The following is a 25,028-nucleotide window of genomic DNA, read 5'->3' on the forward strand; positions in this document are numbered from 1 at the left end:
GGCTGACACAGTTGGTAGAGTATGCGACTCCTAATCTTAGGGTTGTGAGTTCAAGCCCCATGCTGGGTGTAGAGATCACTTAAAAATAAAATCTTGGAGCAGGGGCCTGGGTGGCTCAGTCAAACGTCTGACTCTTGATATTGGCTCAGATTGTGATCTTGCAGCTGTGAGACTGAGCCCCTTGCTGGGCTCCTGAGCATGGAGCCGGCTTAAGATTCTCTCTACCTCTCTCTCTGCCCCTCCCTTTCTCATATGTATGTTCTCTCTCTCAAAATAAATAAACACTAAAAATAAATAAATAGGGGCACCTGGGTGGCTCAGTTGGTTGAGCATCCGACTTTGGCTCAGGTCATGATCTCAAGGTTCGTGAGTTTGAGCCCCATGTCAGACTTGCTCCTGTCAGCCTGTCAGCACAGAGCTCCCTTCAGATCCTCTGTCCCCCTCTCCCTGCTCCTCCCCCACCTGCATTCTCTCCAAAATAAGTAATTATCTATCTATCTATCTATCTATCTATCTATCTATCTATCTATCTATCTATCTACCTTAGGGTGCCTGGGTCCTGGGTGGCTGAATTGGTTGAGCATCTGGCTCTTGATTTTGGCTCAGGTCATGATCTCAGTGTGATGGGGTCAAGCGCTGTGTCAGGCTCTGTGCTGAGCATAGACTCTGCTTAAGATTCTCTCTCTCTCTCTGCCCCTCTTCCCTGTTCCTGCTAGCTAAAATAATTTGAAAAAAAAAAAAAACCAACAAACTTTTTTTATATGTGATTAAGTATTTTTTTTACTTATCTTTATTATTTTTTAAGATTTACATCCAAGTTAGTTAACATATAGTGTAATAATAAAAAAAATCTTAAAAAAAACAAGCAAAGATGGTCTTGATCTTTGAGGAGTGTTTAGTCTATAGAAGGAAATTGTAGTAAGAAAATGCCATTAGACAAGATGAGGAAGAAAAGGTGGAAATAAGATGGGAAGAGAAGGACTTTCCAGTTTGGTGAACACACTGACATGCTATGGAGGTGGAAGGTGGTATACCTGGAGAGGGCATGAAAGTTATGCCCCAACCCCGATCCCTGTACCTTGTCCTATGCATCTCTTCCTTTGGGCTGTCTGGTTGTATCCTTTATATAAACTGGTAATTTTTTTTAAAGAAAAAAAGAAAAAAATGTACGGCCAGTGGTCAACCAAATTTTGAGTTACACAAAGAAAAAGCAAATGACTGAGGAGTAGCCACAAGGATGGAGAAAGAATCAAGTCAGGATAATTTCAAGGATATCAAATGAAACTAAATTTCAGGAATCTGAGTGTGGACAATGGCTAAGGCACAACATCTGGTACATACTTAGATTAGATGACTTCTTAAGGTACCTCCAACTCTAAGTATTTGTCTACCTAAGTGTTCAAAACCAGTATGGTTTGTAACATCCCCTTAATTAATCCCTAGGAAAAACCCATTTCACTTCCAGTAAACAATAAGAATTTAAATTTAAATGAAGGAGCATAACATAGCCATGTCTCCACACTTTCAAACTAGGCAATTTAGGATAAAAGGTGATCGTACATTGTGTTTTCTAATTGGCAATTTAAAAAAATTACACCAGTTCACTAAAAATTTAACACATAATAAAGTACCTAAAAAGCTCCTAGAAAATGGGATTAAAATGGAACCCCAATACTCACAATATAACCTGCATAGTCTTCATTTTCAACGAAGGAATCATGAAGCCAGATAAATTCCTCATGTTGTCGAACAACAGAAAACTCATTTTGTTTAAAATTTGGCAACGAACTCTGCAAAGACAGAGATTCTCTTGAATAAAAATCAAAATTGCACTAAAAGGCTTTTAGTAAATATTTTTTATCTTATTTTTGTAGATTAGTCTCATGCGAAAGATTATCAGCACTTTTAAACTCTATTATGAAAACTCGGAGACATCAGACAAAATTATCCTGAGATGTTTAAGAAAATAATTTGACAGACTTATTATACTATACTGCTACCACCATTTAAAAGTTGTCTTACTAATATATATCAAACTCAACTATTCAAAGAAAAATAGATCTACAGTCTGAAAATATGCCTAAAAACTGAAATCCAAGAAGAAAATAATTTGTAAGACAGTAATTTAATTAACTGAAAGAACAAAACAAAATTGAAAACAAGAATGATGAAAGATATTAATAGAAGTCTAGAGAAAATTAAATCTGCATTACACCTAGGTTTTGTGAGTAATTCTTAAATGTTAGTCTTTAAAAAGTGCATTTTTTAAAAAAAGTACATTTCCCTGGGGCACCTGGATAGCTCAGTTGGTTACGGGTCTAACTCCTGACTTTGGCTCAGGTCATGATCTCACAATTTGTGGGATGGAGCCCTGCATGCCCGAAGCCTGCTTGGGATTCCCTCTCTTTCCCTCTTTCTCTGCCCCTCCCTCCCTCCCTCACGGATACTCTCTAAATAAATAAATAAACTTAAAAAATTAAAAAAAAATTTAACAAGTACATTTCCTTAAAACTGTTACAATAAAAGCAGTAGCTTATAAACTAAAATATAGTTTACTTCTAATTATGTTCAAAACCAAAGTTCCAGTCAATATATTATCACATATATAACATCTGCACAATAAATAGCTAAAATAGTACAAGTACAAAATCACATTTACCTTTGTGTGAACAGTGAATTTTACTTTATCTCTCTCACTCAGAGCATCGGAAATGTCCACTTGCAGAGCAGCATCACTTTGAAGATCTACATTTATTGCTTTAAGCTAGAAAAAGATAACACCTTAATAAAAATCCTATGGGCATTTATAGAATCTCATTCTTTTCTCAGACATTAACACAATGCAAAAACAAAACAAAATAATCTTAAATCTAAAAAAGTACTCAAGTTCATTAGAACTACATACATATTTTGAAGGGCAGGTTATTTGGGTATGTTATTACCTTAATTTTTCATTCTATAGTATTCAACTACGCTTTGTATGAGTCAATGGGATAACCATTATTCATTATAATTTCACTCAAAAAGTAAACTATTTTTTCTCTCTCCTCTTCTCTGCCATTGTGGTGTGTGAAGTTAACTGCTTCTTACCATGGGTAGCAGCAGGGAAGTCTGGAAGGTACCCTAGCCTAGGAGCTTGGATGACCTGGGTTTGAATCCCATCTCTGCACATTAATATACTCTGATTTGGGTCTTCTCACAAGACTTGCAGAATCACGCTTAAAATGTGGCCAAGAAACAGGGGCGCCTGGGTGGCTTAGTCGGTTAAGTGTCCGACTTCGTCTCAGGTCATGATCTCACGTTTTGTGAGTTCGAGCCCCACGTCGGGCTCTGTGCTGACAGCTTGGAGCCTGGAGCCTGCTTCGGATTCTGTTGTCTCCCTCTCTCTCTGCCCCTCCCCCATTCACATTCTGTCTCCCTTTCTCTCAAAAATAAATAAAGATTAAAACAAACAAACAAACAAAAAACGTGGCCAAGAAACAAAAGCAGAATCATCCCATTCCCCAGTGAATTCGGATGAAAACTGGTAATAAAATCAGGTACAACTCCAAGAGGAGGCACTGGAGAAGAACCAAGCTGGTCTAGAATGGATAGCACATGAGATGGCATATATATTTATGCTGCATGAAGGTTACATACTTGTATTCTATCACTCTGTAAACATCACTACCACCTCAACAATAAACATGTTTTACTAGAAAAATGATTCTTCTCTGTTACTATGCTTCTGCACCAGTAAGGTGATTCAGTAATAAATATGCAGGACCTTTTGTTTGAAAGAAATAAATACATAAAATAAACTATTTTCCAAGAAGATGGTTCATTAACATTCAAGTATCCTAAAATTAAGGAAAGTATCTACCTTTTAGAACAAGAAAAATAATGAAAAGGCTAATAATTTTAACTCTACTGCTTATTTTAGTTCAGGAATTTATAATGAAACTATTAAATATATTACATATAACATATTTATAGTGCTAAAAACGGCAACATAATACTCAATAACTACCTCCTGTGTAGGAATTAAATCTCACATTTTACTCTACAAGCTTTAATATATTTAAATGATTGAATACGTTCTCTATGTAGTGCTTCCATTTACTTGTCTATGAGAAGACTTCTCTATAATTCTTTTTTTGAAGTTTATTTATTTTGAGAGAGAGACCTCGTGTACACTTGAGCGGGGGAGGAGCCTGACACGTGGCTCAAACTCATGAACTGTGAGATCATGACCTGAACTAAAATCTTAACCAACTGAGCCATCCAGGCAGCCCCCCCCCCCCCCACCTTTTTTCTTTAAAGTAAACTCTATCAGGGGCGCCTGGGTGGCGCAGTCGGTTAAGCGTCCGACTTCAGCCAGGTCACGATCTCACAGTCTGTGAGTTCGAGCCCCGCGTCGGGCTCTGGGCTGATGGCTCAGAGCCTGGAGCCTGTTTCCGATTCTGTGTCTCCCTCTCTCTCTGCCCCTCCGCCGTTCATGCTCTGTCTCTCTCTGTCCCAAAAATAAATAAATGTTGAAAAAAAATTTTTTTTAATAAAAAAAAATAAAAATAAAAAAAAATAAAGTAAACTCTATCACCAACGTGGGGCTCCAACTCACAATCCCAAGATCAAGAGTCACATGCTCTGACTGAGCCAGCCAGGCACCCCTCTAATTCTTACCATGTTTATAATTCTTAAATTTCATCTATATTCTTCCCCTTTAAACAAATATGCATTCTAAAATGTTTGACTAATTTGGAAACCTATAAAAAAAATCAAACACACTAAAAGATGAAAATAAAGTCTTAGCCAGCTGCAAAAATATGAAATATTTAAAGTCTAATTAACTACCCAGCCTGCTTCAAATACTCCAATTGTAAAACCCAGGTCTTACTTTGGGAATCTCACCTAATCATTAGCATTTCAAATTTTAATTACAATGTAAAAGGAAAAAAATGCTGGAAACAGAATTGTTTATGACCTCAGTCATATATTTAAAAGTGCAGGGGCACCTAGGTAGCTCAGTCGGTGTCCGACTCTTGATTTCAGCTCAGGTCATGGTTTCACGGTTTGTGAGATCGAGCCCTGCATCGGGCTCTATGCTGACAGCATGGAGCCTGCTTGGGATTCTTTCTGTCCCTCTCTCTCTGCCCCTCCCTCGCTCGCATTTTTCTCTTTCTCTCTCAAAATAAATAAACTTAAAAAAAATGCATACATAAAAGGCTTATAGGAAATATAACAAAATGGGACCATCAGTGGATTTTCTTTATATATTCCTTCATTGTCCCAATTGTCCACAATATGCATGCATTACTTTTACAAATGGTGGGGAGCCCCCTTAAAATGGAAATCCCATGATCTATTAAAATATTAATTTTAGGAATTTTTTCATTAAATAGTTGTTTAACTTCCATTAGTAATGAACAAAAGTAACATTTCACTTCTGTACTATTGGTTCTAGATTGAGTAGACCTGTTTTTAAAAGATAAAGACCATTACAGGGGTGCCTTGGTGGCTCAGTCGGTTGAGCGTCCAACTTTAGTTTAGGTCATGATCTCGTGGTTCATGAGTTCAAACCCCATGTTGAGCCTGCTTTGGATTCTCTCTCTCTCTCTCTCTCTCTCTCTCTCACTCTGCCCCTCCCCTGCTCGTGATCTTTCAAAAATAAACATCAAAAACATTTTTAAGAAAAAAATAAATTACATGGTACTGGGGTGCCTGAATGGCTCTGTTGGTTAAGTGCCCTACTCTTGATTTCAGCTCAGGTCATGATCTCATGGTTTGGGAGATTGTGCTGAAAGCTCAGAACCTGCTTGAGTACTATCTCTGATGGCCTTTAGTAAAAACTTTATAGGTAACTTAAGTTTATATTAAGTTAAATTTCATCAGTAATCATCTTTTTTAAAGTTTATACTATAAACTTACATAAATTATTTAAAAATTTGTTATTGTACTCAATGCTATATGTAAGCCATTGTCTGATAAAAGAAATGAAATTAAGAGTTGCCTTGAGGGGCACCTGGGTGGCTTAGTCAGTTAAGCATCTGACTCTTGATTTCAGCTCAGGTCATGATTTCATGGTTTATTGAGTGGTATTGAGCCCCACATTTGGCTCTGGGCTGACAGTGTGGAGCCTGCTTGGGGTTTCTCTCTCAAATAAACAAACAAATAAATAAACAAACATTAAAAGGAAAAAAAAAAGAAGTGTTTCCTTTTTTCTCTTTACTCACAATCAGGACACTTTTAAGATGCTTATTGTGGTAGAGTGAATAATGGCTCCCCCCAAAACATGCACATCCAAATATCTGGAACCTGGGGAGATTATCCTGGATTTCCCAAATGGGCCTTAAATGCAGTTACAGATATCCTTATAAGAGGTGCAAAGAGATTAGACACAGACAAAGGGGAGGGCAACAGGACTATGGATGCAGAGATTAGAGTGATCCAGCCACAAGCTAAGGTTTGCTGGCAGCCACCAGAAACCAGAAGGGACAAGCAACAAATTCTTCCCTAGAATCCCAGGGAGCATGGCCCTGCTGACACCTTGATTTCAGTTCAGTGATCCTGTTTTCGGACTTCTGGCCTACAGAACTGTGAAGAGAATACATTTCTGCTGTATTCAGTGATCAGATTGTAGTAATTTGTTAGAGCAGCCACAGGAAATTAATAAATTTATCATTACGATTTTTGGAATAATAATCTTGGCTTTTCTTATGTTTTCTCTGCCTTGTCAAGCATTTCCCAAATACAACTGATAGGCATCAACCTGGGTACTTGTTAAAAATACAGAACCCCAGGCCTGATCACAGGTTTATCAAAACAATCATCAAGGAAAAGCCTTAAAAACTGTGTTTGGAAACCCTAGCCTAGACTTACAGGGTTGTCTTTGCCTTTACAATCTTTGAAAACTTCAACTCAACTGCTAATATTTTGTTTTTAATGATTATATAAAACATTGTTCCCAGGTGTTATATCCGTATGTACATTTTAATTTTCAGATTTTAACTGTTGTATTATCAATTTTCAGGATTTCTACATCTGAATAGCTGTTATTTATGCTTCCAATTCAAAGTTATTCCCAATTATTTCTTTCTTCCATTTCCTTATCTCTGTATATCAAATATACTTGCCTCCTTTTTTCTGATAGCACAACGCTTGGCTTTTTTAAATTGTAACTTTTTTTGATAACAAATATTCTTATGTTATGTATTTACTGTTTTTGTTCTTGGATTCTCTCTTTTCAGGTATACCTTACATACAACGAAACACAGGTTTTAAGTATGTAATTTGAAGAGTCTTGACAAATACACAGGTTACATGCCTGTAATCATGGCCACAATCATCCCTAGAAATTCCCATTACTTTTACGTTTCTACTTTTTTTTCTAACTCTTCTATAAATTCTTTTGTATGCCTTATGAAAGCTTGTAGCCCTTCACATATGATCTTACAGCTATTAATCCAATCTATCATTTGTCTTTTTCATTCTTTTAGCAAGTATGTTCTAGAACTGATCTCAGGAAAAGCGCATGAATCACACATAAATAGGGTCACAGCAAACTGCTGATGCTGAGATTGTGACTCCTTTAATTTATATTTCATAATAGGTTCAAAATATCAGTTTCACATCTCAATTTTTTTTTCCATTTCCGAGCTTACAGAGAAAAGGAAACAAAAAGGAATATTTTGTTTGACAATAGATTTGCTTCACACACATCAGGGTGTTTTGTTTTGTTTTGTTTTAAGCCCTGTTTCTACTAAGATGTGTAATGGAAAAGCCAGCCAATAAATGAAATCATCCCCTACACAAATACAAAATTTCCAATGAAAGCTAATCTGCTATTATTTCATCAATTCTAGATGCATAGTTTGCACATTTTAACATCTGAAATAGGAATGCCTTATAACTGATGACAAATTCCAGTTTAATTGGCAATCTTTTTTCTTTCTTAGTAGCATATAAAGTATACCTTCCAGTCAATTGTGCCTTAGATTTGATATATTTTTATTGTAAATTTAATATTAATTTCATAAAATATACACAAGATTTTTCAGGCATGTATTCTTTTTTTAGAGAAAAGTTAATGTTAGTTTTTATTAAGGGAAAGAGTGAAAGCAAACAACTTATGATTCATCAACATTTAATTAACTTTTTGAAATTAGTGAGGTAAGTGAAGAAATCCTCATTAGACTACATTCACCATTTTCATCCTCATCTGGGCTGACAAACGTTGCAGTCTTTTGTCAAAGACTGGCTAGGTTAAACATTAGTGTCATGGTCAAGAAAAAGACAAGACAGAGCAAATGGATTAAGCAACATAAATACAGTACCATTAAAAAGATAATTTGGAAGACACTGTCCTATTGCTGATTAATTTTCCACATGTAATTTTTAGTAAAGAAAACATTCACTACTAGTTTACTATACTGACTCATTTACTATAAAGTATCTACTTTAGAACATTTCTAAAAAATTAGTTGTTCATCTTTTGCCAGAAAAGCAAATGTATAGAGATGGATGGATGGAGGAAGGAAGAAAAGGAAAATAACTGACTACTGTATAGCCTCCCAAATGGTGTCTTGCTTCTGTCCTTTTCCATCTTTAATCTATCCCTTATAATCCTATTAAACTAAAAATCATTCCTCAGCTCAAAACCTAGGGGTCCCTACTTGAAGAAAAGCCAAAGTCCACCAGGCCCTACAAAGTCTGCTTCGGGCATCATCTCTCAGGCTAATCTATTATTCCTCTGGCTGACTGCAGCCCTGCCATATGGCCTCTTTGTTGCCCCTTAAATACAGAAGCATGCTGCCACCTCAGGAGTCACTGTATTCACTGATCCCTCTACCTGGAACATTCTGCCCCCAGGTATCTATCTGCATGACTCACTCCTTCATTTCCTTCAAGTTATTTACCAAAATGTCGCCTTTTCAAGAAAGCCTTTCCTGGCAACCCTAAGACTACAACTCAACTCCCCTCCACCCCCAAACAAATCCCTATCCCCCCTTTAAAAATATTTGTTTATTTAACTTATTGTTTATTTATTTGAGAGAGAGCAGGGGAGGGACAGAGAGAGAGAGGGGGACAGAGGATCTGAAGTAGGCTCTGTACTGACAGTGGAGAGCCAGCAGAAAGCCAACAGAGAGCACGACATGAGGCTCAAACTCACAAACCTCAAGATCATGGCCTGAGCTGAAGTCAGATACTTAATCGAATGAGCCACCCAGGCACCCCAATATTTATTTATGTTGAGAGAGAGAGAGCGAGCATGTGCACAAGCAGGGGAAAGGAGAAGAGGGAGAGAGAGAATCCCATGCAGGCTAGGTGCTGTCAGTGCAGAGCCTGACTCAGGGCTCAATCCCACAACACCCTGAGATCATGACCTGAGCCAAAATCCAGAGTTTGATGCTTACTTGACTGAGCTACTCATGCACCCCACACCTCATTTTTTTCCTAGTACTTGTTTACCATCTACTATATTTTATTTTTTTAACAGTCCTCCATAACTATAATGTCAGCTCTGTAAGGACACAGATTTTTATTTTGTTCATTGCTATATGCCCAGTGGTGGACCTCAATAAATATTTATTGAATGTAGAGAAGAGTAGAAAGAAAGGTGGTAACCATAACTGGGCTAAGAAACTGTAATTAAGAGTATAATCAACAGAAAACCCCTGAGACAGACAGAAGTAAATTTCATTAGGCTCACGAATTCAGGCCAAATTTTAAATTTATTTAACTCCTAGTATAAATATGATTTTGGAAGTCCTGTTAATACATAATTTTTATTATTACTGTACATCTTATACTGAGCAGTCAAATCAATGCTTGATTATATATACATTTTCTGGAAACTGGCATTTGCAGCCAGATTTTCTCTCATATACTATACCTGGTTTGCAAATTCCCATAATTAGTATCAATTCAACCATCAACTCTCTGCGTTTACACTTTGAACTGCTTGCTGTATGTGGCTAAAGTTACAGCTGGCATTTGCAAGCAGACTTCCTCTCACATACCATATCAGACACAATAAAATATTACTAGGGTATTACTAGGGAGGGAAGTACTAATGGTGTTCACCTCTGCATTCCCTCTAAGTCAAAGTTAATATAAATGTACAAGTGTACAAATACAACACTTTACACAATATACTAATACACATTTATTTAATAAACTTTTTAACAAACTTAAAAGTAGATTCAAACAACAGTCCTAGGTATTATGGAATATATAAGGTGAACAAAAAGCCTTGCCTTCAAGAAATCTGTAGTGAGGAACACAAATCAACTTTATGTAATAAAACACAAAAATTAAGTGTTTCCTATTCTCTTTTCCTTACCAGTTTTTACTATGTGTACAATTTAACCTTATCAATACCTCCTGTCCCGTGACCTTTCCATGTATCTCCAGCCTGTTACCCCTCTCTCTGCTTCCCTCCTCTTCCACCCCACTGCATGGTGTATCACTCCAATACTTTTCTTATTGGTCCTAACAATTCTCATTGCTCTTTCTGCCATACTTGGCTTGCAAATTCCCACACTCAGGATCAATTCAACAATCATCTTTGCTTTCTGAGCTGCTGAGTGTGGCTAGAGAAGTCACAACTGGTCTAATACAAATTAATGGTCTTCAAATTGCATTAGGCTCTTAAAACCACTCAACACTCCTGGAAAGATCTGTTCAGCTCCCCTTCTGATTCCTTTCAGCAACTACACCAAACTTTTACTACCTCAACCATCTATATTTCCACGCCCACTCTCAACGAGTGACTTTGTTTCCCACATCCCAAAGAAATAAACACTAGCAGCTGTTTTTTCCTTAGACCCATCAATAAACTCTTCTAGCCTCATCATCTTCTCCACTTTCTCATAAGTGGTATCCTGTAGAGGGCAGAATTGTCTGCCCACCTGAGCATTTAATCATCCTGTCTGCTCCACAACCTGTTCATATACTGCTCTTCTAGTCAAGTTAGCCTCGGTCCCACAAACCCTTCACACACTGAGCACCTAATTTCCAAATCCAATACTTTTTAGTGTTCTTGACTTCTCTGGAGTATTTTGCCTTGGTGATCATTCTGTCCACTTCCTTTAAACTCTCTCACCTTCTGGGGACTTCTCTCATACTCTTCCTACCTCTCTCAGCCCTGTCAATCGATCCATTTCTTCTCTATAACCCTTAAATGTTGGTTTCTACAGTGCTATCTAGCTGGGCAATCTCAGTCGTCCTTGACTATAACTCCTAAATTTGTATCATCAACTCAGACCTCTTATTCTAAGTTCCCAATTATACTTTCACCCTACCAACTAGACATACCCACCTGGATGTATTCACTTATTAACAAATAAATGACTTCAATGTACAAACCACTGTCCTAGGTGCTAGGGATAGAGCAGTGAAGACACAATCCTCATCCTTACAGATCTTACATTCTAGTTTGGCAGGAAAGGGATTAAATGCCTTATAGGCACTTCAAATCCAACATATATGAAACCAAACATATTATCTAACCTTCTGTTTCTCTCTCCTGCATTCCTCATTTTCTCTTTTTCCTTTGCCCAGCCCATGTACTTATTCAGTCACTATGCCCTGTTAAATCTATCTCCTAAACATCTCTTTGCTATGTCCCTTCCTTCATCCCCTATTTCACTGCCTTAATTATACCTTCATCATTTTTCATCTGGACTGTTGCAACGGCCTGTTAACTGATTTCTCTGCTTTATGAAAGGAAGGATCAATCCACCCTCCACATCAGTTATCTACAATGCTATTTTCATCTAGGCATAGGCCTTTCCCAGCTTAAAATCCCTCAGGACTTCACACTGACTGGAATTTTAATTATTATGCACCTTACACTTAATCTGTACATATCTGCCCTTGTCCCATATCTGCCCCTGCTTCCTGTAAGAACAAGTACTCCAGGTAGAACCAAATTATTTACTCATGTTATTCAGTCTGCTGGCAAGCCTTCCTCTTCCTGAGAGCCTACAAAATTCCTGCTCAACATTTAAGGCTTAGTTCATTTAGGTAATAGCATAGTGGCTAAGAGTGCCAGACCTGCAGCTTGACTGGCTGAGTCTGAATCCAGCTCTGTTAAAACCTTGGACAAGCTATTTAATGTCTCTGAACTTCAGTTCTCCTTTCCAAAGAATAGTAGCAACTACTTAACAGGGGTTTGAGAATTGAGTTAATATATGGAAAGTAGCCGGCACAGAGTAAATGGTACATTGGCATGCAGCTATCATTATGTCCTCACTACTTCCCCTTCTCTCAAAGGTTAAACACTCTCTCCTTTGTACTCCCATGGCACTTTATCATAAGTCTGTCACTACAGTGTGATGATCTTAGGGCGGGAACTTTCTTTTTCTTCTGCCAACATTCATCTTCTTATCCTCTGCCAATATAATCGATGTCACATTTTTATCTAAAACAACTATCAATAAATGTGGAATGTATTCAAACTGTTATGTAGGTACAAAAGAAAATGCAAACATCTGGCCAAGTCTTCAAAAACAAGTCAAATTTCAAGTGGAAAAAAAAATGTGAAGAAAAAAAAAGCCACTCTACAACATTAAAAAGCATGCGTAGGGGCGCCTGGGTGGCGCAGTCGGTTAGGCGTCCGACTTCAGCCAGGTCACGATCTCGCGGTCCGTGAGTTCGAGCCCCGCGTCAGGCTCTGGGCTGATGGCTCAGAGCCTGGAGCCTGTTTCCGATTCTGTGTCTCCCTCTCTCTCTGCCCCTCCCCCGTTCATGCTCTGTCTCTCTCTGTCCCAAAAATAAATAAACGTTGAAAAAAAAAAAATTAAAAAAAAAAAAAAAAAGCATGCGTAAAGCAGACATTAAAGTGCAGAGGTGCCTGGGCAATGACAAATGGACTAGAGTATGTCTAGAGTGTGTATGTGTGGGAAGGACATACTGAGAAATAAGCCAGACTAAAAGTGTCATGAATGGTGTTTAATGCTTGTGTAAGGAGTTTGAACCTTACTGCAAAAGAACTGGGTCCAAGTAAGTACTTTTAACTAGTGGCATTATATGATTTAGTCATTTTAGTTAGGTAACTTGAAATATCTAACAAGGCTGGATTGGAAGGCAGACAGACAAGAGACACAGACCAATGACAGGAATTGCTACAATCCAGGCAAGAAACAGCAAGGACATTAATAGGGGCCATACAAATGAAAGATGGGATAAACAATATTTTTGAGATGAAATTAACTGGACTCAGTGATTATACTAATATGGAAATGAAGGATGATTCAGGTTCCTTGCCTGCACGATGGAAAATGATAACATTAACAAAGATAAGGAATAGAGGGGGAGGAGTAAGACTAGGAGTCTAGGAGAGCTGTAGTTACTCCACCTGGAGTAATGCTGAAAACAATAAACATTTTATTTAGAACTAAAATCAAATGCTAAGAATTATGCCATCACACTGGCACCCACTGCTCTTATTTAACAAGCACAAGCACATCAGAGCAAAATGTGTCCAGTTCAAAGGGCTCATTTGTTTACTAAATAATATGTTACTGTCTTTCATTTTGGGTAAAAAATAGCCTATTATGTAGAGGTATGGCTACAGGATGGCCAGTATTTTCAATACTGTGTATTTTTTAAAGCCTGCTTTTTAAGTTACTCATAAAACAGTATTTTCTTAAGGCTGTAAGATTCTCTTCTGTTCCAAATATCATCATGAAAATTTAAGGCTGCTTAAAAATGTGTTTTATTACTTATTTTTCTTAAGTTTACTTATTTTGAAAGAGAGAGAGAGTGAGCACATGAGTGGGGAAGGGGAAGAGAGAGTGGGAGAAAGAATCCCAAGTAGGCTCTGCCATTTTCTGCACGAAACTCAATAGCAGGGCTTGAACCCACGAACCGTGAGATCATGACCCAAGCTGAAATCAAGAGTTGGACACTTAACTGACTGAGCAACCTATGCACCCCTAAAAATGTATTTTAAAATACTGACTTTAACTTTGCTTACTTGCTGCTCTGTATGAAATGCTTGCATTATTTTTGAATCTGTGATTTATATCAAAATTCCTATCAATATATGCACTTCATGCTTTTTCTCTATCAAGACTCTCATTCTTTTTTTTTTAACGTTTTTTATTTTTGAGACAGAGAGAGACAGAGCATGAACAGGGGAAGGGCAGAGAGAGAGGGAGACACAGAATCTGAAACGGGCTCCAGGCTCTGAGCTGTCAGCACAGAGCCCGACGCGGGGCTTGAACTCACGGATCGTGAGATCATGACCTGAGCCGAAGTCGGACACTCAACCGACTGAGCCACCCAGGCACCCCAAGACTCTCATTCTTAAAAGGCTGAACAAGATAACCTAAACTAAAATTACAATGCTTAAAATTCTAATGACAACCTATTTCTATCAGGACAAACACAATATAAGGAAATTTAAACAGGTCAGATATTTCTGTTCTTGAAATGAGGAAATAGCAGGATAACTGAAGCTATAATCAAAGTTCAGTGCCCAACAGAAACTTCTTGGATGCTTGCTGAAAAAGTAGTATATGTCCAGAGCTAGAACAAACAATCCTAAAATCTGTATGGAACCAGCAAAGAGCCTGAATAGCCAAAGCAATCCTGAAAAAGAAAACCAAAGCTGCTTAGGCATCACAATTCTGGACTTCAAGCTCTATTACAAAGCTGTAATCATCAAGACAGCACGGTACTGGCACAAACACACACACACAGATCAATGGAACAGAGCAGAAAATCCAGAAATGGACCCACAAACATATGGCCAACTAATCTTTGACAAAGTGGGAAAGAATACCCAATGGAAAAGACAGTCTTCAGCAAACAGCATTGGGAAAACTGGACAGGGACATGCAGAAGAATGAACCTAGACCACTTTCTTACACCATACACAAAAATAAACTCAAAATGGATGAAAGACCTAAACGTAAGACAGGAAGCCACCAGAATCCTAGAGGAGAAAACAGCCAACAACTTCTTTGACCTCACCCACAGCAACTTCTTACTAGACAGGTTTCCAGATACAAGGGAAACAAAAGCAAAAATGAACTATTGGGACCTTATCAAGATAAAAAGCCTCTGCACAGTAAAGGAAACAATCAACAAAACTAAAAGGCAACCGACGAATGGAAGATGATATTTGCAAATGACATATCAAATAAAGGGTTAGTACCCAAAATCTGTAACAAACTTATCAAAATCAACACCCCAAAAAACAAATAATCCAGTGAAGAAATGAGCAAATGACATGAATAGACACTTCTCCAAAGAAGACATCCAGATGGCCAACAGACATGTGAAAAAAATACTCAACCTCAATCAGCAAGGAACTACAAATCAAAACCATAATGAGAAACCATCTCACACCTGTAAGAATGGCTAAGATTAACAACTCAGGCAACAGCAGATGTTGGTGAGGATGCAGAGAAAGAGGAAACTTTTGCACTGCTAGCAGGAATACAAACTGGTGCAGCCACTCTGGAAAACAGTAGGAAGGTTCTTCAAAAAATTAAAAATAGAACTACCCTACAACCCAGCAATTGCACTACTAGGTACTTATCCAACGGATACAAAAATGTTGATTCAAAAGGGCACATGCATCCAATGTTTATAGCAGCACTATCGACAACAGCCAAAGTATGGAAAGAGCCCAAATGTCCACTGACAGTTAAATGGATAAAGATGTGGTGTGTGTATATACACACACACACACATACACACACAATGGAATATTACTCAGCGATCAAAAGGAATGAAATCTTGCCATTTGCAACAACGTGGATGGAAGTGGAGGGTATTATGCTAAATGAAATGAGTCAGTCAGAGAAAGACAAATATCATATGATTTCACTCATGTGAAATTTAAAATACAAAACAGATGAACATAAGGGAAGGGAAGCAAGAATAATATAAAAAGAAAGGGAGACAAACCACAAGAGACTCAAATACAGAGGACAAACTGAGGGTTGCTGGAGGGATTGTGGGTGGGGGGATGGGCTAAATGGGCGAGGGGTATTAAGGAGGGCACTTGGTGTGATGAGCACGGGGTGTTATATGTAAGTGATGAATCACTAAATTCTATTCCTGAAATCATTATTACACCATATGTTAACTAACTTGGATTTAAATTTAAAAAAAAAAAAAGAAAGAAAAAGTAGTGTATGTCAATTACACTCGGATTAAAAAAAGAAGAAAAAGAAACGAGATATAAAAAAAAGTAGTTATCTGTCCTCCCTGCTTCAGGAGGGCAGAACCCAGAAACTTTTGTTTTGTTTTCCAAACACCTCAGGTGATTCTGAAGCAAGTGTTTCAAGGGCACTCTGAGAAATACTTGTACTGGTTCTGGCATCAGAAACATGGTTTAAAGTCCACCTCTCCCACTCATTGGTTGTGTGACCTCAGACCACTTAGTTTCTCCAAGGTTCAGATTTTTCATGTGTAAAAGGCGAATACTAAGTTTCACAAAGATGATGAGAGGATATAATGAAACAATGCTTATACAGTACTTAACACAGTGCACACCTATAATTATTACTATGATTTATCCAGTTCCACAGGACAAAAATAAGGAAGAACCAGACATATATACATATTCACCATGACATTCTAAATGCTTTGTAATTCATGGTAATGTTTTTTCCATTTTCATATTAAAATTTTCATCTCTAAAATTCTACAAAAATCTCCTGGTCAGGCATGCTCTTTGTCTCCCTTTTCCTTTAATTTTGGAATACATGAAAAAAGTTTTTGGCCACATTACGTAAGTGCTTCCAATTTCATAAACAAATCGTTCCAAAGGCATAAGGCAGTGAACATGAATATTAACCAGAAAATACTTTTCATATCAACATAAATACTCAAAAAAATTAATATTTTTACTCAACATTAGTCAGATTTTATAGGAAAGCAAATCCTGTTTGCTTTTTCTGGTAGACCACAAAAATTAGACACAAAGTTATCTAAATAAAGAATGCCAACTGCTTTATATTTAGAAAAATCAGTTTAGGGGCGCCTGGGTGGTGCAGTCGGTTAAGCGTCCGACTTCAGCCAGGTCACGATCTCGCCGTCCGGGAGTTCGAGCCCCGCGTCAGGCTCTGGGCTGATGGCTCAGAGCCTGGAGCCTGTTTCCAATTCTGTGTCTCCCTCTCTCTCTGACCCTCCCCCGTTCATGCTCTGTCTCTCTCTGTCCCAAAAATAAATAAACGTTGAAAAAAAAAATTAAAAAAAAAAAAGAAAAATCAGTTTAATTGGACTATAATCAATTCATCTCCTTTCGTTACACAACTCTAGTGGTTTCCCCTATTTTAAAATCCTAAATGTAATCTATAAGTGACCATCTATCTAACTCCACTGTCTTATCCCAGAAGATGCTATACACACAGAGTTTTTTAAAAATTCATTAGAAACTAATTTTTTTTTTAGAAATAACCAGAAATCTACAGGCGCCTGGGTGGCTCAGTTGGGTGGGCATCCGACTCCTGATTTTGGCTTAGGTCATAATCCCAGGGTGGTGGGATGAAGCCAGGCTTTGGGCTCCATGCTGAGTGTGAAGCCTGCTTACAATTCTCTCTCTCTCTCTCTCTGCCCCTCACTCTCAAAATCAATCAATAAATAAACATTTAAAACAACCAGAAATCCATACGTATGATGCTTTCACACTAACTAGAAATTCTAAATGATGCTTTTGTGTAAACTGAGAAATTTATTAAAACATCAATTATAAAAGTATGCAGCTCCCTCTGCATCCTTTTAATCATTTGAAAGCTTTATAAAGCTCATCAGTTAATACTACCTCAGCTTGTATTTAAAAAACAATAATAATATCCTTCAAGAATATTTTATCACCTGCCAAAAATCAACTAACTGATGGGTCCCGCACATCATCTAACATGAATAAGTAAAGGCAAATGGAAAACTGAAGTGCAGTCTGTTAAATGTAATGGAACCAAGGAACCTTGCTGAGCTGCAATCATCATACATCAATATTTTTCAAGTGCTCACTTGTACAAGGCACTATACAGATTACACCCTTGAGCCAAGGCAAATGGGGGGGGGGGGGTTGGAGAGAGTGGGAGGGAGGAATCGGAGGCCTGGAGGCCCTTTCTTAAGTGGCATGCAATTGGCCTCAAACTACCACCAAGGGAACTCCGCAAAAGATGTATTTTTGGGACAGTAAGAAACGTAAAGATACCGTGAGCTTCCAGCACTTTGCAAAATCTGGCAGGATACTGGAGAAGAGTTAAGGTTCCGCGACAGTGAAATTCCTTGCAAATGGGTAATTTAGAAAAAGCTTGTACTATGTCTGTTTTAGGAGAGAAGGGTGGGCGGCAGCGGGTTGGAGGTCCACAAGAAGGTGCCGCCAGAAGATCTGAGAATGGGTTTTCACAGCCCCGAAAGTGTCGAGGGTGAGGGGACGGAGGGATCCAGCTCCGGCCTCCACCTCACTTCCCCACCTGCCCCGACCCAAGCGGTGGAGGAGGTCCAACGGAGGGTCTGAGTCAGGGGCAAGCAAGCGGTCCTGGGTCCTCGGGAAATCAGAACGGAGCGGCCCCGAGGGAGGAAGGGCTGCAGGAGGGCGGGGCGCGGTGCAGCGAGGAAACCGAAAGGAGGACGGCGGGGGAAAGGGGCCGTGGGACCCGGGACCCTTCCGGGTACCACACCGGGGGCCAAGGCGGGGGCGGGAGGGTCCCGTCAGCTAGAAGGAGGCAGAACTTACTCCGCGGTCCTCCTCCGAGAGGAAGTCGGGGCCGTCGTCCAGGCCTTCCTGCGGGGTTGCCGGGCCCGGCGCACCGGGGGAGAAGATGGAGTTGGGGAGACACAAAGGGAGACATTAGTGCCAGGCCGGCGCGGCCCCCGCGCCCGCCCCGCGCCCGCCGCCCCCACCGCGCGCCCGGGGCTCGGCGCCGCTGAGAACACCCACCATCATGGCTGCTCCGAGTCGAGGGCCAGCGCAGGCGCGCACCGCACCGCGGGGCCGGAGAGAGCCGGCAGCAGCGGGAGGGGCGGGGCTGGTGGCGGCAGGCGGGGGCGGGGCCTCGGAGCAGCCCGCTCCGCCCCGCCCTGGAGCCGAGGGCCGGGGGCCATGAGCGGTAGGAAAAAGGAAGGCAGGGCCCTCCGCCCAAGGTCGAAGCACCTAGTCGGAAAGGCCCCAAAGGCCCAGACCCACATGGCTGCTGGCAGGTCTCAGCTGGCCGGCTCTGACCCGGAAGGAGCCCAATGCCACCCGGGGAGCTGTCCAGTTCCCTTTCCCCGAGGGCTGCAGTGAAAAAACCAAGCAAGCGCTCTCCAGAAGCCACAATAAGTCATCTTGTCTTTGTATTATGCCACACGATAATTAATCGCAATTAATATTTTGCCCATAGAAACTGTGAGAACTAAGGGCCTTCACACAGTCAGCTGTAATCAAGCTTTTACTGTTGATGAGGTAATAACCTCAGGGTTTGGGGCACTAATGGTTGAGCACTATAAAAATGAGTTGCTTGCGTTACAAGAGTATTCCTTTCATTTGTATGAACAAGTGCCTCCAAATCCACTCTAACTGTCCAGCCGGATGGCACCATGTGGGTGTCCAATCCAAAAGATGAGACAAATTATTCCTAAACCTTTGCCTCATGTCACCTTTACACACAAGCACACACTCAAACACCCAAGCTATCCTTGTGCTTCCAGCCACTTAATGGCATCAGCATCTTTAAATTTTCGGACCGGAAGCCTCAAAGTCCTATACAAATCCTTCCTTCTTCTCCCTCACTCATCACAACATTTAGTAACAAATTGTTACATTTATAATTGATTTTCTGTGTTATCTCTTAAATCTCCCACTCCCCCCCTCCTCCCTTCCACAGCAATTACGCTCAGTATCTGTTTGACCTTTTCAATACTCTCCTAACTTTTCTTATTTCCATCTCTTTCCTCCATTCTACATACTGCTGCTAGTTTTCCTCCTAACACACAGACATTGATGATGATAATGCTGCTACCCTGTTTAATAATCTTTACACATCTTTGTTACATTAAAGTCCAACTCCTCAGCCAAGCATTTAAGGCCTTCTACACTCGATTCCCTCCCTATTTTGTTGAATTGAAACTCTCAAAACAATAATGTTAAACAATTAATATTTTCATGAGAATTTCTTGTAGCTTTCATTTTGTATGCAAGGAGAACTGAGGCCCAGAGAAGTAAGTTACTGCCCGAACAAGGGTTATTCTCCAATGTGGGGGGCAGGGGGGGGGCTTTATTTTTTGTCTTTTGTTTCTTGTTTCCCAGTGTATTGTAATAACTACTGGAGTAGTGTTTTTCACTGGGAGTCATGAGGCATCATGCGGCATCAGTGTAGTGTGATGAAGTGTCAGGAGGGATGTTCTGGTAATTTGTTGCTGATGGAAAGTGCCAATATTTTCTAATGATTTGTTTTTGGTTTGAAGGTAATGCCTGTAAAGCTCTGCTTCCCAGATGAAAAGACGAATGGAGCTACAATTAATGAATGGTATTTGCATACAACTGATAGGAGGGTCAAGTGTGTCCTGTGGACAAAGGTTGAGAAGTACCACCTAGGACCACCTAAATGTCTCTGATCATTAACCAAAGGTTTCAGTACTTAAGCCAAGTCCAGACACATTGTACAGAAACACTCAGATTATCAAGTGTCAAAACTTAGAAATCGCTAGTTAAAAACAAGATTTAAAATATGAATAGCCAAATAGGGGTGACTGGGTGGCTCATTTGAGTGTCCAACTCTTGATTTCAGCTCAGGTCATGATCCCAGGGTCATGGGATTGAGCCCCACTCGATCGGGCTCTATGCTGAGTGTGGAGCCTACTTGGAATTCTCTCTCTCTCCCTCCCTCTCTCTGCCCCTCCCCAACTCGTGTGTGTGTGTGTGTGTGTGTGTGTGTGTGTGCATGCACACACACTCTCTCTCACTCTCTCTCTCTAAATAAACATTTAAAAAAAATATGAGTAACCAAATAAAATCATCAACCAAAAAATATAGTAATTACTAGAGTCAAAATCAATAACTGAAAACTCACATGAATAGAGAACCCAACCTTGAAATAATAAAGTTATTTATTAATACCTGAGCCGACCTTTCTGGGTAAAGGTCGCAAACTATATTTTATAAATGATAAGAAGGAATTATTAGTAACTGACGCTAACAACTATCAACAAGGCAGTTACAGAACTTAAGAAACATCAAAGGAAAAGAAATTAAGAGAAGCTCATACAATAGATTTTTCTGTTCCTTATTAGATAAATCAAGAAGACATTAAAGCTGAATTACTTTTCTAGTACTCTTAACCAAATAATTTTTCATCTTGTTTTAATAGGTTTTTATGAAATTGCCTACTTTTATATAAGTTCCATGAGCAAATTATGTTGAACCACAATCTGATCCTTTCATAGATTTAGGTACATGAAAATAAAATCTTACAATCGGGAGTAGTTTCCCAATAGTGTGCTTCAAAAACAGGGGCGCCTGGGTGGCTCAGTTGGTTAAGCGTCCGACTTTAGCTCAGGTCACGATCTCACAGTCTGTGAGTTCGAGCCCTGTGTTGGGCTATGTGCTGACAGCTCGGGGCCTAGAGCCTGCTTCAGATTCTGTGTCTCCCTCTCTCTGCCTCTTCCCCGCTCATGCTCTGTCTCAAAAATAAATAAAAATATTAAAAAAAAATGTACTGGAAGACTTTAGAGAAGAGTAAAATTTAGAGACTAATACATGAGTCACTTTAAAATTTTGAAAACCAAAAATTGTATTGTTTTGAACATTTTTGTCAAGCAAAACTCAAGTTTTTTTCTAGAAGAAAAACTTGAAAAATATGAAATGGCGATTATTTAATTAGATGTAAAAGAAAACTGCTTAATTCCTTTTATCACGTTCTGATCAAAGAAGGTTTCACCAAAATGTATTTTTGCCAACTCCTCACTTCCTCAACTTTTAGATCATTTTTTGTTTTGGGTGGCCTTTAGGTCCTGATTCTTCCCTCCTCCCTGGTAGTTGTGCTACAACAAAATTATCTACAGGAAGGTTGCTGAACTCTGTCTTTTCCAATTACACCAATTAGGACGCATTTACTTGGAAGTAGCAGAAAATACTAATTCAAATAAACTGAGCAGAATAGAAATTTATTATCTCCAAACAAAAAAAATCAAGAAATAAGGAGCCTCTGGGCATAGTATAGATCTTCTTCAATTTACAATGGGGTTACATCCTGATAAACCCATTGTAAGTTGAACACATCATTTAAGTTGAAAATGCATTTAATAGGGGCACCTGGGTGGCGCAGTCGGTTGAGCGTCCGACTTCAGCCAGGTCACGATCTTGCGATCTGTGGGTTCGAGCCCTGCGTCAGACTCTGGGCTGATGGCTCAGAGCCTGGAGCCTGTTTCCGATTCTGTGTCTCCCTCTCTCTCTGCCCCTCCCCCATTCATGCTCTGTCTCTCTCTGTCCCAAAAATAAATAAACGTTGAAAAAAAAATTAAAAAAAAAAAAAGAAAATGCATTTAATACACCTAATCTACTGAACATCATAGCTTAGCCTAGCCCACCTTAACATGCTCAGAACACTTACATTAGCCTACAGTTGGGCAAAATCATCTAACACAAAGCCTATTGTACAATAAATGTTGAATATCTCATGTACTTCATTGAATTCTGTACTAAAAATGAAGAACAGAATGGTTGCATGGGTACAGAATGGTTGTAAGTGTATCAGTTGTTTACCCTTGTGATTGGATGGCAGACTATGAGCTATGTCCAGCAATGGTAGCTCTGACAAAATGAATCACTTGTAATCCAGTACTTGGAGATAATCACTCTCCATATTTTAGTAAATATACCTTTAAATGTTTTCCCCATGCATATGCCTCATCCAATATTTTTATTGACATAATCAATATCATGTTTCATAATATGTCATATTATTATTAGGTAAATTTCTATTCTTTGACATGAATTTTAATAACTGTATGATATTTTATCAGTTAGGGATGCCTAGGTGGCTCAGTTGGTTAAGTGGCCAACTTTGGCTCTGGTCATGATCTTACCATTGGAGGGTTCTAGTCACCCCCCTACACCCCCCACGCCCATCGGGCTTTGTGCTGACAGCTCAGAGCCTGGAGACTGCTTCAGATTCTGTATCTCTGTCTCTCTCTGCCCCTCTCCGCTCACACTCTGTCTCTTTCTCCCTCTTTCAAAAATAGGTAAAAAGACATTTTAAAAAATTTAAGAAACACATTCTATCAGCTAGATGTATCAGTGTACTTAACTAATCCCCATTGTTTGAAATTTATATTGTTTATATTTTGGTTTGTTACTTGAAAACAAAATATAGGGCACCTGGATGGCTCTGTCGGTTAAGCATCTGACTTTGGCTGAGGTCATGAGTTCACAGTTGGTGAGTTCCAGCCCCGCATAGGGCTCTGTACTGACAATTTGGATCCTGGAGCCTGCTTCGGATTCTGTCTGTCTGTCTGTCTGTCTCTCTCTCTCTCTCAAAAGTAAATAAATAAACTTAAAAAAGGAAAAAAAGTATAAAACATATCCTAGTAGTTAAATCTTTGGAAATACCTCTGATGATTGTTATTGTCATTTAGATGTTTACTTATTATTGATAGAGAGCAAGTGGGGCAGGGACAGAGAGAGGGGGCAGATGATCAGAAGCGGGCTCTGCACTGACAGCAGTGAGCCTGATGTGGGGCTTGAACTCATGAACTGGGAGATCATGACCAGAGCTGAACTGACTGCCCCACCTAGGCTCCCCCAGTGCTCTGCCAGATCTTAACTGATGTGTTTTTTAAGGAGAAATGTTAGAATAAATTGAAATTGTCCCTTTGCACACATATATCTCTGAAAGTAAATAGCAATGGGGTTTGGTTAAGTGCACTGATACATCTAGCTGATGTATTTAAAACATTATTCTGGAATTCTAGAAAATACTTGACTGATACTCCCCAAAAGTACCTGTTAAAGGTCATGAAAAAAAGGAAAGACAGAGGCTCCTGCCTGGCTCAGAAGAGTGTGCAACTCTTGATCTCAGTGTTGTGGGTTCGATCCCCAGGTTGGGTGTAGAGATTACTGAGGAAAAAGAAAAAAAACTAAACAAAGGAAATACAGACACTGTCACAGACCAACAGCACTGAGAAAACTCAATGACTAAGTACAACATGGTATCTTGGATTAAATCCTGGAACAGAAAAAGGACATTAATGGGAAAATGAGCTCAATCTGAATGAAGTCTGGAGTTTACTTAATGATAATATGCTAATATTGGTTTCTTAGTTTTGGCAAATGTACCTCAGTAATGTAAGAAGATAACATTAGAGGAAATTGAAACTGAATGAGAAGTATAAGAAAATTCTCTCTACTATCTATTGCAATGGACTGGAAGTTTATGTATTTATGTCCTCTTGCCCCCACGACCCAATCCATATGTTGAGATCTTAATGTTTGATGTGATGGTATTAGGAGGTGGGTCCTTTGAAAGGTGATTACTGCCTCCCATGAATGGGATTAGTGCCGTTATAGAAGAGGTCCCAGGGAGACCCCTCATCCCTTCTGCCAAGTGAAGATACAGTAAGAAGACAGAAAACAGCTATCTATGAGGAAGCAAGTCCCTATTAGTCACCGAATCTGCCAGTGCCTTCGTCTTGGACTTCTCAGCCTCCAGAATAGTGCAAAATAAAGTTCTGTTTGTTTATAAGCCATTCAGTTTATGATATTTTGTTATAGTGGCCCAAATGGACTGAGACCTTATCTTTGCAACTTCTCTGTAAATCTAAAATTATTCCAAAATAAAAAAGTTTCTTTAAAAAGAAGCGTGATTCTGAGAAGGGAATCAGGCATCCATGGCACAAAATGACTCATGCCTGCCCTAGAGCCTCAGATGCTATTGAACAAGGGAAGAGAGAGCAGCAGGATCAAGTGGGAAGCTTTTGTGAGCCAGGCCTGCTGGTAGGACCATCTCTTCTGCCTGCCTGCAGTCACATGGTCTGTCCTGATACAAGAAGGTCTGGGAAATGACAGTCACTCCTGAACTGGTCAGCAACTCTGCACTATG

General features: G+C 39.4%; 1 protein-coding gene across 1 annotated transcript in view; it reads right to left on the reverse strand.

Moving 5' to 3' along the window:
- SNX6 (sorting nexin 6) overlaps positions 1-19,177 on the reverse strand; it is a 61,571-nt gene extending 42,394 nt beyond the window's left edge. Inside the window, exons 1-4 of the mRNA XM_043555971.1 lie at positions 18,893-19,177; positions 18,689-18,736; positions 2,660-2,764; positions 1,680-1,790 (exon numbers count right to left, since the gene is read on the reverse strand). Coding sequence (XP_043411906.1) covers positions 1,680-1,790; positions 2,660-2,764; positions 18,689-18,736; positions 18,893-18,898 — 270 coding nt within the window. The 5' untranslated portion in view covers positions 18,899-19,177. The remainder of the gene's footprint in view (positions 1-1,679; positions 1,791-2,659; positions 2,765-18,688; positions 18,737-18,892) is intronic.
- Between the last annotated feature and the right edge of the window lie 5,851 nt (positions 19,178-25,028).

This window comes from Prionailurus bengalensis, chromosome B3 (assembly GCF_016509475.1).
Source record: "Prionailurus bengalensis isolate Pbe53 chromosome B3, Fcat_Pben_1.1_paternal_pri, whole genome shotgun sequence".
NCBI classification, from domain to species: Eukaryota; Metazoa; Chordata; class Mammalia; order Carnivora; family Felidae; genus Prionailurus; species Prionailurus bengalensis.